At 34.7% G+C, this 15,616-nt stretch overlaps 1 protein-coding gene across 10 annotated transcripts in view; it reads left to right on the top strand.

Moving 5' to 3' along the window:
- LOC131579529 (sodium channel protein type 1 subunit alpha) overlaps positions 1-15,616 on the top strand; it is a 63,198-nt gene that overhangs the window by 43,518 nt on the left and 4,064 nt on the right. For all 10 annotated transcript variants that reach the window (XM_058839615.1, XM_058839611.1, XM_058839612.1 and 7 more), the window contains 3 exons: positions 7,716-7,997; positions 14,698-14,751; positions 15,094-15,231. In XM_058839615.1, coding sequence (XP_058695598.1) covers positions 7,716-7,997; positions 14,698-14,751; positions 15,094-15,231 — 474 coding nt within the window. The remainder of the gene's footprint in view (positions 1-7,715; positions 7,998-14,697; positions 14,752-15,093; positions 15,232-15,616) is intronic.

Here is a 15,616-nt window from a genome sequence, read left to right as displayed (position 1 = left end):
GAAAGGCAATTAAAAAATTTATAAACTTTGAAGTCTCTCTATATAGATGTTCATAAATCATACAGGAAACATCTCAGTACTTTTTTAGACTGTAATTTTACAATAAGAGAACTTTTGAAGAGTTACCTTATGAAACTGATACCATTTTTTTTCAGTTTTGTATTTGTTGTGTCTTACAGAAAACCCATACTTTTAGGATCAAAATTTAAAGGAATTTGAATGGGATACATAATATAGTTAGCATTTTAATTGAAAATGTTACAGGGCATGTAGAAGTTGATAACATTTCATTGATGCAACAAGGAGGGCAAGACGATGGAGTTTTTTACTGCATCCAGTGAAATACAAAGATACTACTCCCACATCAAGTAACTGTTCTGTTTTCATGCTTATGTCTCTTTACAATATTTACCAGGTCTTCTTCTCAAACAAATTGAGCCCTATGATTTATTACTTGGCAGAAAATTATTTTATAATACATTATGTAAAATTATGGCTTTTGTTCTATATTGTCTTCAAAAGTACTTTCCGCGTACTTGATTTCTGGTGAGAAACAGAATCAGGCTGCTCCAGGACCTCATCTTCTCTAAGTCAAACAGCGTAGCTTGCTTTTAATAGATGTTACATGAGTAACAAATGCTTGTGTTGCTACTTTAAACAAGTTAAATTTTCTTATTAAAGCTAGAACAGAGCAGCAGAATCAACTAGTTGAACCTCTCTGCTAAAAATTGTGGCATTCCAAGGTATAAACTCACCACCCAACAGTATGAAATTTCTCCAGCACCGAGTGTTATAAAAATAGTTTGTGCATTGTTTGAGAAAGTATTTTGCTGTCTATGAAGACAAAATTCACTATCAGAAGCATCCTCCAGTCAGGTGCACTTGTAAAGTAACAATTACAGAAAAGTAGAAAATACAACAATTGTCTTGTTCAGGGAATTATTTCTTATTATTTCTTTTATCTCTTACTTCAGCTTTATTTGTTCATTATTGTTCAGAATAAGATTTACTTGTAACTCCTTGACAGGTCTCTTTGGTTCTTTCCACCTGCCTGCCTACTCTCAGTTAAATCCAATGTTTTTTACAATCACTGCTTTATAATCTTCACTGTATATTCCCAACACAGTCTTCCTTTTACTCAAAAAATTGAAGACATTGTCATAAATAATTTTTTTCAATTGGTTCACATGAGGTGCTTTTCATGCCTAACACTGACAAAATGCATTCATTGTTTCTTTCAGGAAACAACTTTTTTTTCTTTTTTTAAAAATTGATTTAAATACTATAGTCCCATCCCACCATCATAATGTACTTCTAACAACTTTTGGTTTACTAATTTTTTAGTGATTGTGACTTAAAGATAAACATTAGTTTGCTAAAATTGGAGAGTTTTTTATTTTTTCAAATTTCTTATAAGTTTTCTAAGCATTTTTCTAAACGTTATTTAATTCTGACCTTACATAACCCTAGGTCATGTCATTAAAAATAAAATATATGTATGCACATAGAATTAAGGCAAACTGCATAGCAAAAGTGGAAACTAGTTTTTTTACTATACACCTATTAATGGCAAAATCCATTCATTACTTGTAATTTGGATTGGAAGATTGGTAAGAATCCAAGTCAGACTCTCCTTTGATGTGTAAAATGGCAACAGCTTGGGAAATTCTTTTTTGATAGAAGAGGTTTTAGGGAGGCTTGTGGTTTAATTTTTTTCATTTGGGGGATAGGGGTGTTTGGTTTTCATTTTGGTGGGGGTTTTTGTTTGGGTTGGGATGATTTTGTTTTTTTGTCAGTCAGGTAAATACTGGAATGACAGAATGTAGTTAGTGGATTATAGATCATACATTCATATCAACATGGAGCATAGTGTACCGCTCTGATTTCCATTTGTGGGACAAACTTAAGAAAATTAGTTTCTTGCAAGAAATCCATTAAGACAAAATAGGAGTAATTAATTGAAAACAAGAAAGTTTTAATTACTTAGATTATTCTACATTTTCAGGTTCCTAGAATCTAAAAATTCTCTTAGTTCCTCCGTAACAATTTTTGGACCATGCCCAGTAGGTTGCACTTTCTCTCACAGATATACCTAATTTTCATTCACTGTTGCCTCTACAGCCACCTCATAGCTGATCACCAAACACATGCAGCATGCTTCTTCCCAGGGTACCATTCCAAGCTTTCAATGACAAAATATACAGCTTTGAGGTAAAAGAATTATTGCAATCTCTCTCTCTCAATTCTTTCTCTCTCTTTCTTCCTTTCCTGTTCTGTCCTCGTCTGCTAGACTGGAATATCACATCTGTTTATTACCTGATATAAACACTGATAAAATGGAATAAATTTTCTTTATTATCTATGAGTAAAATTCCCATCCTCAGTAGCGGCAATGTACATATACTTTATCCTTTCAATATAAAGAACTTTAATCCTTAGATAGCCATTGTGTGAATAGACAGGTAACCACGGTGACCAGCAAAACACAGCTCAAATGCAGAGAGTAAGTTTATTTCATTACCTTGCCAACAATGCTGGGAAGCAGAGACACACGGGGACACAGGCTCCCTTGGGGTTACTTCATCCTTGTGGGGACACCAGGGCCTGCAGCCTGCTCCAACATATGAAGGGGCTTTGTGCATGCTCAGCTTGCACTTAAAAGGCTGTGCTTTTATGATCTCTCTCTGTCTCCCAGCAGGAGGCTCAAGCATGTCTGTGTGAGTGTATTATGTCTACACAGGAATTCGACTTCTTAAAACAGGCAGAGGATAAACAACACTAGGCATAATAAATTGAGTTTTTCCTCACTGACATGCTTAGCATTCCCAGCTGCAAGTTCACTTTGAGAGAAACTATTCCCTCCTCACCAAATCTTTGAGTTTTAACCTTTCTCTCCCAGCAGCCATCTTCAATCCAACTCCATGGATGCAAAGGAGACAGGGTATCTTATGTAGGAATATTTTTCTTGTACTGCACCAGTTATCTTCCTTCCTGAACACCTCCAAACCTCACACTAAGCAACTGTGCCAGAGATCCCAGAGCCTCTGCTGAGAGTCACTCTTATTCCTCGGCACTGGGCCATGTTTTTGTTCTGCCTGCTGGCCCTCAGGTTCACTACCTCCATTGCTTTTGTGACAAACATTTTCATCTGACTTAGCTGCTCCTAGATTAACCCCCATAACCATTTCCTCCAATCCTAATGACTTTCTTCTGTGTTATGACTTGTAGAGGAGGCTCCTCTAGCTTCAGAGAAAGGCAGTTTCTGTCATAAATTGTACAGTACCAGCAAGAACAGAAAGCCATTATGACAGCATCAGATAGTTAATCTTTTTGATTAAAGGGTGAGCTTTCTTCATGATCTGCCTCAGATGCTCTTTTCATTCCCTGCCTGGGATAGCTCCTGTATGTTTACGTACAATTACTATGTCCTTTCCTCCTTTGCCTTAACTCTCCCACAGTTTAACAGAGAGTACATTTGTCTGTTATTTGATACCCACTTGGTCAAGTCAGGGTGGTTACAGAGTCTTCTAGACTTCTTTGTGTGTTGTCCTCTGGGTCCTTCACTATGAACACGTGGTAAATGCAGATCTCACTGTCACCTGTGCCTACATCTGTGCCTGTTCACGGCATACCTCCTGCCATTCCAGCAATCTTACCTATGTGCTGCACCAAGAATCTAAACCAATGTCTACTTGCTCACTTCTCCATCTTTCAATGCAAATGTCCTCTCTGGCAGCTCTTTCTGAACTTTTCTATTTGAGCATAAAATTACAAAGTTGATACCTTCCAAGTGGAGGCAAATAAACTGCTTTTTATTTTTGAGTAGAAGGAATGTTCCATACATAGTCCTGTAATCTCCCTTTCCATCCCAAAAATGGTAATGTCCTCCTCATTTGCACCAGGAATAGAGTTTTGAACTTCTTCACAGAATCTGAAAAAGTTATGGGAAAAGTGGATAAATTCTACTAAAGGTTTTTCCTTGTTTGTTTACAGACTTCATGAGGCTCTGATATATCCATTATTCAGTGCCAATGTAGGAATTCCTGGAAGGTCTGTGGCAGCTGAAATGCCAGGATCTATGGAAAATACTTTCCCCTGGCAACTAACATACATTTATGTCTCACTACATGTTCAACTATGTCTCCCACAGCAGGGCTCAACCTAGTTTTGTACAATCCTCATTCTTCAGTATGAACAGTTCTGACAGAAAACTGATTTTTGTCCAGTTTTTGCTGTTTCTTTGGAGTTTTCCAAAAGAAGATACAAACAGCAACCATGAAAAATACCTGGATTACTAATTTGTCTTGACAAATTAGTCATATTTGCCAGAAGATAGAACATAAAATTAGTATTGCAGTAATTCTTTTATATTATCTATAAATCTGATATTGGAAGATAAATGTTACGAAATTTAAACATGAAAATTTGTGTATGTATATGAAATACTGCTTTTTCCTAGAGGAGATGTGGTTTCCCAGAATTATTTTTTTTCCCCTGGATGAATGTTGACTGAAATGTAAAATAGTCTAGAGCTCCTTTGTGTTTTTAGGCATCAGGTGTTGCTTCTCACTTGTTCTTATTGCTGTTCCACCTACCTGAAGCTGTAGGAAGGTGAACAAGCAGAATCAACTTGGGCTTTTGCAGCTTTGCTCACTGGAGTCAACCTGACCAGCAACATCCCAGCCTTGAGGAAATGCATAGGTAATTTATAAAACCAAACAAACAACTGTGCAAACATATTTTTCCAATTTACTGGCATTATAGTCTGTATCAAGAAATAAGAGAAAATAAGCCCAAGAGAACAGCCCCTTTTATAATAAAAAATGCATTTTGAATAATATATACCTGACCTAGATTTAAAGAGCAAGCAAAAATAAGAGCTGTAGTTGCCATTCTTTTAACCTTCTAGACTCTTTCCAACAAGATGAGAATGACAATTTTTATTTGTTAAATTAACTCATTAAGAAATGCTAATTGACCTCTTTTCTGCATTGAGTTCACTTTTCAATTGGTTCTCTTTTTCTTCTGTCCATTTGCTGTAACTTATGTGTGTGAGTGTTGTCTGTGTATATATGGGTGCAATCTTGGATACATATTAAGTTAATGTCCTGGCTATCCTGAAATACCTCAGCTAATTCACAAAGCAAATACACATACACAAAAAAACAACAAAAAACCAAAACAAAACAAAAAACCAACCAACCAACCAAAAAAAGAAATGCTAGAGAAAAGCTGGTAAGGCAATTATCTCCAGCTATATGTGTTGAAGAAATTAAAGACCTCTTGCTAAGGAGGATTTTACAGTCAGCTGAGCATCTGACCAACATGTAACAATAGTTTTACAGTATAAATATGATAAGGGTAAGGCTCAACACTTTTGGGGAAAAAAAAGGAATCAGAAAAAAAATGCAAACAGAAAACAACTTCTAAAAGTTTTAATTTTCTTTTCTTCTTTTCTTAAAAAACCTTCCAGGGGGACTGGATAGCTCAAGGGGTTGGTAATAGGATACAGAGCCTTTCATCTCTAGGTCACCAGTTCGCATCCAGGCCAGGTCAGTAGTGACCAAAAATTATTACCATTTGATGGGTTTTCAGTGACCTCTATGAAATAAGTTGTTGGAAGCATTGTTGGAACAGTTGCTTGAAGCTGTTCTCTTTTTATCCAAGAAGATGTGGCTGATCTTTTCATAGTCTCAGTGGTGAGACTGCATTACCTGCTCAGCTAAAGATGCAAGACACACTGATGCATTTTGTAGAAATCTTTTTTTCTACAACTATTATAAATTCATAATTGTTGTAACAGTTATTGTTGCTGTTAGTATTCTGCTGCCTGTTCTGGATCTGTGCTGTGGTTCAATGGATGTCAGGGTTGTTATAAAGGTAACTACAGGCACTCAATTCATGCAAAACCATTCTTTGTGTGGGCAGAGGTAACCTTAATTCATTTGAGCTGCAGAACTAGATCCCCATCTTTCTTTCTTGACATCTTTATTTTCAGGTTTTTCATCAAGACTAAACAGAGGAATTCAATCAGTGTAACACATCTGGAACATTTTTATCAGTGGGGAGAAAAAAAGATAAGACAAACATTAACTGGCCTAGAATTTCAAAGCAGCAATAGCATAACGCAGTGTCAGTTCAGGTCAGACTTGGAACAAATTTCAGAATTTCTAATTCCATTTCTAATTTTTAAGTTGTTCTCAGTTCCATGAAGCTAAGTAGCAACAGATTTATCACTGGGATCTTTTAATCACCAAAAATATAATCTATATATATATATATATATAAAAGAAAAGAAAAAAGTGCTAAGTTTAAAAAATTGTGGTTTTATAAAAGATAAGGATTATTCTGCTACAGAAAGGTCCCATTTCTACTGTCTGGGAATGGAGGAGACCCTTCTGAATGAAAAGAAAATACACCCTAAAAATAACATTTCTACCTAAGATCTCTAAACAGGTCCTAATTCCTGGCCAAAACATTTGGGAGGAGGAGAGGAGGAGGGTGCTGAGTGATGAATAACACAACCACAACATTCCTCTTCCAAAGGCCTTCCAGAGGCCATGAAATACAGGTAGTAAGATTGAGCAGTTCTGAGCTTGCTCACAACTATTTTGGTAGTGGGGAGAATGCATCTGTATTGCAGGGAACAGAGATGGACTAAGACAACTTAATATACTCCAATATCCATGCCAGTCCTTTCCTGCCTTGCTGCAGGACTTAGATTACTGAGAGTCAGAGCAGTACTTCATATTTTATTTTACCTTCCTACCAGGTCCCAAAAGTTTGCAGAAGAAAAAAATGTAAAATTTAAAATAAAAAAATAACTTGTAAATGAGAACCTGGAATTGGATACTTAAGGAAAAATAACTGCTCATCACAAAAGTTTTGATAGATCTGACAGACACATGTGATTAATTACTGTATGTATCAGAACAATACACCTTTTATCTACATAAGATTTATTGACATCTTGCCTACAAATGTCTGAGAAGGCAATCCCCCCAAAACTAATTAAAAATGAAAAATCAAAAGTCCTAAATATATCCTTTTTTAGATAAATGAAGGGTATTGCTAACTTAATACATGAAACAAGAAGACTGGAGCTTGAAATAAATTATGTTGATTCAATTAGACACATATTGCAAACCTGTCTTGCTTTTGTATACAAAGAATTACTCTTTGTTATAATCTTGCATGGAACAATAAGGCAATAAAGTTATGTATTTAATTCGCGCATAATTCTTTTATGTAGAGCTTAGTTTCTAGATTCATGGCATTTGTGTTTTCAGCATAAATTTCAAAACTATTTTGATCAAATCTACAGATTGCCATATTGCTTTAAACATTTTTTTAAGCTATAATGCATTTCATGTATTTTAAGAATTTTATTATGTCTACATTTTTCATTTAGCACATTTTTCTTTTTTATCTAGAACAAGTCAGTGTCAGGCATCATCTTACTACTTCCAGGTCTTCTCTTTTATTTTTCTATTAATTATTTTCAGTATCTCACTTATTTTATTTTCATTACATGTACTAATGTTAATAATTTAAAGGAATGGTGCAATGCTACAGTTATTAATGTACTGCTTTAAAATTTATAGTATTAGATTCTGAATAAGCATTTATTAAGGAATGGTAAAACAGTATACAAAAATGTATTGCTGTAAATATGCTCATACTCTTTTCTCTTTCCCCCTGTATTTGTGTACTAGGTGGTTGTGAATGCCCTTTTAGGAGCAATTCCATCCATCATGAACGTGCTTCTCGTTTGTCTTATATTCTGGCTAATTTTCAGCATCATGGGAGTAAATCTGTTTGCTGGGAAGTTCTACTACTGTGTTAACACCACAACTGATGAAAGGTTTGAAGTCGACCAAATCAACAATTTTAGTCAGTGCGAGGAACTCATAAAAAACAATCAAAGTGCCCGATGGAAAAACGTGAAAGTAAACTTTGATAATGTAGGATTTGGGTATCTTTCTTTACTTCAAGTAGTAAGTGATCACTCTTTATATACCTTTTCCTGTATATATGCAGTAGTGAAAAACAATTCTAGCAACAAAAAGACAAAACATTTAACTGATGATTTTTATCTGTGACTTAGTAGCACTGCTACACTGGTAATTGATTATTTTTTTCATCATAAGTAGCAAGTAGAATCTACTGTGACAAATAAAGGATTTTTAGGACATCTAATGACACATATTCCTATTTATGGCTCCCTTAGTCCTTCATCCCCTTTTAACTTTTAAGGTTTCTAGAAGTACTTAGGAATGGTATTCAGGCACCTAAGTATTTCACTTTTCCTGTTGCTGAAAAAAAAATCTCCACTGGTGTAATTAAGACACAAAGAACTCCAGGTAATAAATCTCACCTGAGGTTTGTGGCTACCACCAGCGCAGATCTGATCTAAAAAGCAATTTTTCATTTAGAAAAGAAATAAGAAAAAATGGCAAAAAATAGCACTTGATACTATAATATATGAAATATTTTCCTGATATTTCTGTGCATAAGGACCTCGTGGAGTTTACTTAACAAAAACTGAGGAAAGAAGAAAGAAAATATATGCAGAAAGTTACTATAATATTATGCCTCCACAATCAAAATTTGTGTCCTCACCATCTCACTGTCTATCTTTGTATTTTGAAGTAGCTAACAATCTGACCCAGCTTTAATTAAGAAAATGCTGGACTTTAACCTATGTTAAAGTGTACCTTCAGCAACCTCTATGTATTTTTTTTTTATGTTACTATCTAAATCTACAGTATCTTAGGTTTAATTTTTATTGTTTTTAAAATGAGTTTCCAGATTTTATGTTGTTTATACAAAATCTCAGTAAAACAAATCATTAACATGATACAGTGCTATGGACATTGTCCTGGACAAGGCCTAAAACAATAGTTCTGAGCAATGTGAACTGCCTCTCCCAGCCAATACAGCTTCTTACCTGTGTGACTGATAAGTCTGTACATTTAAATTTCGTTATGATTACTTATTTTACTGTCACATCAGGAAAGAGAGGAGAGGGACCAGTAGTATTAAAGAAATAAAATACTGAATGGAAGACAATTTGATTTTGATAACTAAAGACTTTAAGTATTTATTTTCTTTGCCTTATTTATGAAGTCTACTCACCCAGGGAGGCAGAATGCTTCATTACAGGTGTTCAGGAGAAACAAGACATCAACAAAAGCCTTTCCAAGTAGTTTGCAACTGTTTCTAATACTAACCTATTCTACTTTGGGACACAGGTAATTATTCTAGGTTAATTTCCTTCCTGGCTTTGTGGCCACAATCACCACCCCTCAGCTACTTGCAATATGTATTTCAGTGTCCTGGCTATACATAGATTATTTCATCTTCTATTCATTGAAAATACATAAATATTTCTTACATAAAGACTTAGATCCTTAAATTATTGAATTTTTTTGGAGGCAAATTAGGAGAAATTTTCCAATTGTTCCCACATTTCCAAAGGAAAAATTAATCTAGACCTACCACAGAGGGACCTAGCTCTCATGGAGGACAAGCCTTTTTGTGCAGTATCTACAATGTAGAGATGTTGCAAGAACATGGGACTCTCACTTAATGATGGAGGATTTTTGGTGTGAGTAGAATGTCGATGATGACAGCACTTAATTTTTCTGTATTGCTAAAATGCATTGAAAAGCATCGAGGTCTTTTTTGTTTGACATAGCAGGAAAAACAGGGGCGTTTCTGTCATTGAACAATACAGAAACTTGGCCCTGCATCTTTCAGTATTTGGTAAGTAATCAGTAGTAGTGACTTTGCAGTTACGGAATGATAAAAGCCCTAGGACCAGAAAAACAGTATCAGCTTGATTTTCGGTTAATCTATTAGAATGTGGAGAATCTCTGTCTTTTCACCTTCAAGAAAACGGCCACAGTTCATAACTGTTTGAGATTCTTACATTGCTTTCAATCAGAAAAGATACTGATAAGATGATTTTCTATTTGATCTATAAATTACTGTGGATCAAACTCTAGAACACGACACCGAAGCCATAAAGTCAAAACAAACATAAGACGTGAATAGGTATGTCATAGCCCTAGATTTTCCTACCCTTCCTAAATAGCTTACAACAGTAGAAAGAAAACCAGATGCTAAGGTATAACTCAATTAGAGGTATTCATTACTGTGTCAGAAACAAAGATAATGCTATTGAAAGTTTAACATTTCGCCTAAAATTATATGCTGAGCCTGAAAAATCTGATTATAAACCCATGGTTGCAAGTGGATATGCTTTCTGTTTGCCTAAAGTGAACATTAATGGCCTTTCTACTGAAGTCATTTGGTTCTCCACCTTAACAACCTCAGGCACACACTTGTACTAACCTCGGGGAGGTTACATAATAACCTCAGGGAGGTCAATGTCATTTTTCTAATAACAATCTCTGTGAAGAGTATCAATGCATGAATTACTGACACAAGGCTAGGAGGCTAGAAAATAAAAACAGAAAGCTTCCTCTTATTCCCCATTATTTCCATTCTCCATTCTGCCCTCTGGCTCATGCCCTTTGAGTCAGCCAAGGAATGTTTTAAATCCCTCCAGTTTTTCTGGGTTACAGGAACCACAAAATAAATCCTTATTATCTGTATCACTAATTGGAGTGAGTGCTAATGGAAGTTAGCACCATTTTCATGAGAAAAAATCTAAATGAAAACAAGCCAAAAGGACTTCAAACCAAGGCACATAGGACATTATTATTCTGGAAAAGACATAAAAGAGTCCTGTGAACAATTTTTTTTTTTTAATGTTTCTGGCAGTATATGGGTCTGTTCATCACAGAAAACCCTTCTTTTTTTTTTAAGATTGATATGGAAAAGAAACATATGTATCTCACACAAAAAAATTTAAAAGCAGGGGGATATTTTCAGAAATAAGTATTCTGAGCTCAAAAATTACAAATGTGTGATAGTAACTTCTTAAGCAAAAGGAACTCTCTAACAAGCTCTTCCTTGAGTTTACTTGGCAGTGATGTTGAATGACTTTCCTAAATGGGGGGCCTAAGAAAAGAACATTACCTAATTTTTGGTTGACATTTCTTGGGTTTTTTTCTTTCATGGGAGGGGTTTTTGTGGAAAATCTTTAGTATTATAGCAATGTTATAATTCTTTCTGAACAAAAGTACAGCCGAACAATACGTGTCATTGCTAAAACCAAGTTTGTTGATCAGACTGTTTTCCAGAATTCTTACATGATTTGGAGTATAATTATCCATGTTATCAGTCACATAAGTACACATTTCTTCTATAGGAATTTTTTCTTCTATAATACAGCATAGATCATGTTGGTTTATGTGGATCTTCAAGCTTCTTTTTTCATTTCTTGGTCTGAATTTGCTTGAGTATCTCTCTGTCTCTAAAGAGAATCATCAAAGCAGAGACAGATCTGCTGGAGAAATTCCTTTCACAATTGTCATGCGTGAAGAGGAAGAGGTTGGTGTACACAAAGAGATGTGGCATCTGCCCTGATAATTTAATGGCCTTATGCCTTTTAAGTTGAACCTAGTATTTGGATTCCTTGGTAAGTAAATCTTTCAGAGGCCTGCTTTTATCCTGCTTGTAAGGGTATACCCTGCTTACCAGGATAAAATGCAGCAAACCAAAATGCAGTGGGTCTCAAAGCACAGTATTTTACTATACTGTTGTTACTAATATCAATAAGAAAACACATCTCTTGAAGTGTATGGTAAAAAATCAGAAGCTGAATTCAAAGACTGACAGTTTAGGATATTTTCAAAGTTCCATCAGATTAGTATTTTAAAAGCAAGATGCTATTGTATCTCCAAAAGGGAACGTGAATCTTCATTATTTCTGGTAAAGAAATTGTATGGTAAAACTCCAGCATGACTTACAACTTCATTAGAAATTATTTATCAGGGGGAAAATAAAAACTTTATGGTTTTTTTTACCAATAGTAAAGGAGATGGGGGATTTTTGTTCTGTTGTTTTTTTTCTAACTACATTTGAATCTGCATTTGAATATGTGTCAATGAAATTTTCTTTGGGGGAAAAAAGAAACATTTGGAACAGATGCTGGCTTCAGTTATACTGCTGTAATCTTTGAAATCAATTGATTACTCCTGATTTAGTGTCACTGGGAATATACAATATATTTTATATGATAATACGCAAAATGGAAACTAATAATTTGATCTCTTGGTCATTTTCTGTGTTATTTTCTTTCAGGATACAAAAATACACAAATGATACCTTCTTTCTCTTAAAGAGAACACATTTCAGATAAATATAAGCAGGTCTATGCATCTACAGTAGAAATAATGCTTTCACCGAATGGCATGATTTGACTCTCTTTCTTAATTTCTTCAAAAATTGTAATATCTTAGAGTTTTATGAAACTCATTGTGGAAATCACAAGATAGAAATATGAGTTAAAAGATAAGATAGAAATATGTTATATTTCTATTTTTCCAGCCCACACTCTTTTTTTTTTGCTTTCTAACAACAGCAATAACAACAACAATAATAGTACAGCTCAGTTCTTCAGCTCTATTTCCTATCACTAGTTGAAAGGGTACTGTCTGTTTATAGTGCAGTACTTTAAGCATGATGGTGAAGCTTAATATTTTAAAATTGGCTTTTTTCACTGACTGTATTTAGTCTAGGCTACACCAATAAATTTTCAAAAGAAAACCCCAGTAATTATTCTGTTTTGCTTGGAGGATGATATGCAAATATCATCATATGTCTGAACCTGAGGCAGCAGCACACACTTTGTGCAAGTGCCACTCTATCACTTGCATCATCTTTCTGAAATAAAAGTATGCCCATTATTTTCATGTGGTGTTTCAGACTAATATGCCAATTTCAAGTCATGACATTCCAAAAAATGCAAATAGTGTATCAAGGCAGAAACAATAGTAGCAAGAAGGACTTGATCATCTTGCCCTATTTAGACCTTGTTACATGAAGTACTGAGTCCCCTTTTGGTTGCTATTGCAAGAGATCAGCTAGTGTAATAAAGCTCAGAGGAAAATAAGGAGAGTGATCAGAGTTCTGGAAAACAAGAGTTGCATGGGAAGATTGAAGGAACGGTGATCACTACCTAAAAAAAAGCAACAATCAATTTGCAAAAAATAAAAGCTGCTGCATGAAGACGATTACTGCAGTTCTCCAGATATGTAAGGCTAAGACAAGTGAGTCTTAAATGGCAACAGAACGATGTAAGTATTAGGAAATAATAAAAGGAAGTTCCACAATGCATATTTTTTTATAAGGCTGTGGAGTATTCACCATTAAAAGCCTTTGAGAACAAGTTAAATTTATATTAGTAATTACATAAGTAGACCTTACCTACACCTACCTCTCCTAATCCTTGTAGTCCAAGTATTCCATGAGAACTTTAAATTCTTCAGCTGACATCTACTTGTTTCAGGTTTATTCTTGATATATTGGTCCTCTGATACTACTTTTTGATTTCACCATCATACTTCCTGATATACATACAGTTTCCTGAGCTTCCTATTTTCTGTGTTGACCCCAAGGTGTGAAAATTGCTGCACATTGGCTTTGCATCTAAGGATAATCATGCTCTTTTCATTGTTCCACTGTTTCAAAAGTGTAAGGTACCTTTCCTTTAAGAAAATAATTTCTTCTCATTTTAATTTCACTTGAGGATGATGCCAAACTGCTCTGTATCATCCATAAAAGAAGTTTTTTTTGAAACTTCCACTAGAAGGGAAACCTCAAGATGATGGTGATACAGCAAAAAACATGGATGAAGAGTGTTCCATTCCAGATTCTATCTTGCAACTGGTCTCTGTGGCAAGGAAAATGAAGAAACCAATGATCTGCAGCCTTGTTTGTAAAACTGTAATGAGGATTAAACAACAGAGAACTATTTCCTTTTCTTGCTGTATTTTTTGGCACAACTGGATTAAAACCCAAGTGATTTCTACTTGGAGATGTTGCCTAGTTAAAAGTGAACTAATTTCCACAACAGAGAAAATTACTTTCTGTTTCGAACACTCTGATGAAACAATCTACACCTCACTGTCGAATACAAGAATTTACAGATTTTAGGCAGAGGAAATAGCTACAAAACTTCAGTAAATTCTGTAATTTGTGAGGCATATAAAGTATTCAATGCACATAAAACACTTCCTACTACTTTATCTCAGAATGTATCTGAGAGATCTAGGGTCAGTAAACCACAATACAATATATTTAAAGTGAACATGGAACTATTAAACCAGGTAAAATGTTTCTAAGTAGATTCTGATTATAGGAAAATGCTTTTTTTGAGCTGATCAAATTTTTGGTTCCCTTTTTTTGCCACCTTTCTGATTTGGGAGGGAGGAACTACATTATCAGTCTTAATTTGTGGCAACTGAGTTACCTAAGGCTATATGCCCAGCTGTACAAAGTTTTTGCAGTTGACATGATCTGATGAAATAAAGTGCCTTCTCTAATTTCTGGTAATTAGAAATTAGAAATAAGTTAATCATACTTACTGCTTAAAATGTTCATATCAAGACAAAGTAAAGGGATACACAGCAGTATATCTGATGAGCAGCTGAATAGAAAGCCAAGAGGCAAACTTCTTTAGCAATCTAATGCTACTAATTATTCCTGGTGCTGTACTGAGTTGCTGGAAATTATTCAATGAATTGTCTTTAGAATGCTTAAACAGGTGTGTACTGTTTACAGGCTACATTTAAAGGCTGGATGGATATTATGTATGCAGCTATTGACTCAAGAGATGTAAGTACTGCAAATATTTTAAATTATCCTTTTCTTTCCTGAAGTCTGTCTGTCTAAAAGTGTGTGTATTTATCTTACATAAGCAATTAATACCCATACAATAGAAGAAAAAAACCTAAATTAATTACTATGAGATTCTGTGGTAACAAAATGTGGATAACTGAAGGCAAACTGCCAGATGCTATCAGCAAGAGGTGGACTCGACAAAAGATATTGACATAAGTGATAGGAATGTTGTCCATATACAAAATTCTGGAGACACTTTGTGCAAGGTTGTCACTTGTTTGGTTGAAAATTTCACATGAAGTCTTAGGAATGATATTTCCTTTTTTTTTTCCTTAGGTGTTAGAGCAACCGAAGTATGAAGACAACTTGTACATGTACCTGTATTTTGTCATCTTTATAATTTTCGGGTCTTTTTTCACCCTGAATTTGTTCATTGGTGTCATTATTGACAATTTCAATCAGCAAAAAAAGAAGATAAGTATTTTTTCATTTCCCTTCTAAAGATATTCTAAAATAATGCATTTTTACAGATGCATGGTATAGGGAAAGTACACCCATAGCTTTTTCAAAATTGAGAAAGCTGCAGTACGTTATGACAAAATCATACCTGCAGTGTTCATTAAAGTCATAAGATTTTTCATTTAGTGAACAGGACAGATTCTTCTGTTGTCAATTCCCAGTTTGGTCTTCCTCAAATCATCTGCTTTTTCATGATTAAACTTCATGAAGTCTTCCTGTATGATCCAACCCCTGAATTAGGTCCTTACATTAAAGCACTCATAATTCCTTGGGGTTTTTTTTTTCCTTCTTGATTTGTAGTTACTCTATAAGCACACAAAAAAATAGCTAGCTGGTTATG

Source organism: Poecile atricapillus, chromosome 5 (assembly GCF_030490865.1).
Source record: "Poecile atricapillus isolate bPoeAtr1 chromosome 5, bPoeAtr1.hap1, whole genome shotgun sequence".
Classification (NCBI taxonomy): Eukaryota; Metazoa; Chordata; class Aves; order Passeriformes; family Paridae; genus Poecile; species Poecile atricapillus.
Note: the sequence above shows the minus strand (reverse complement) of the source record. Positions and strands in the feature narration are given on the sequence as shown.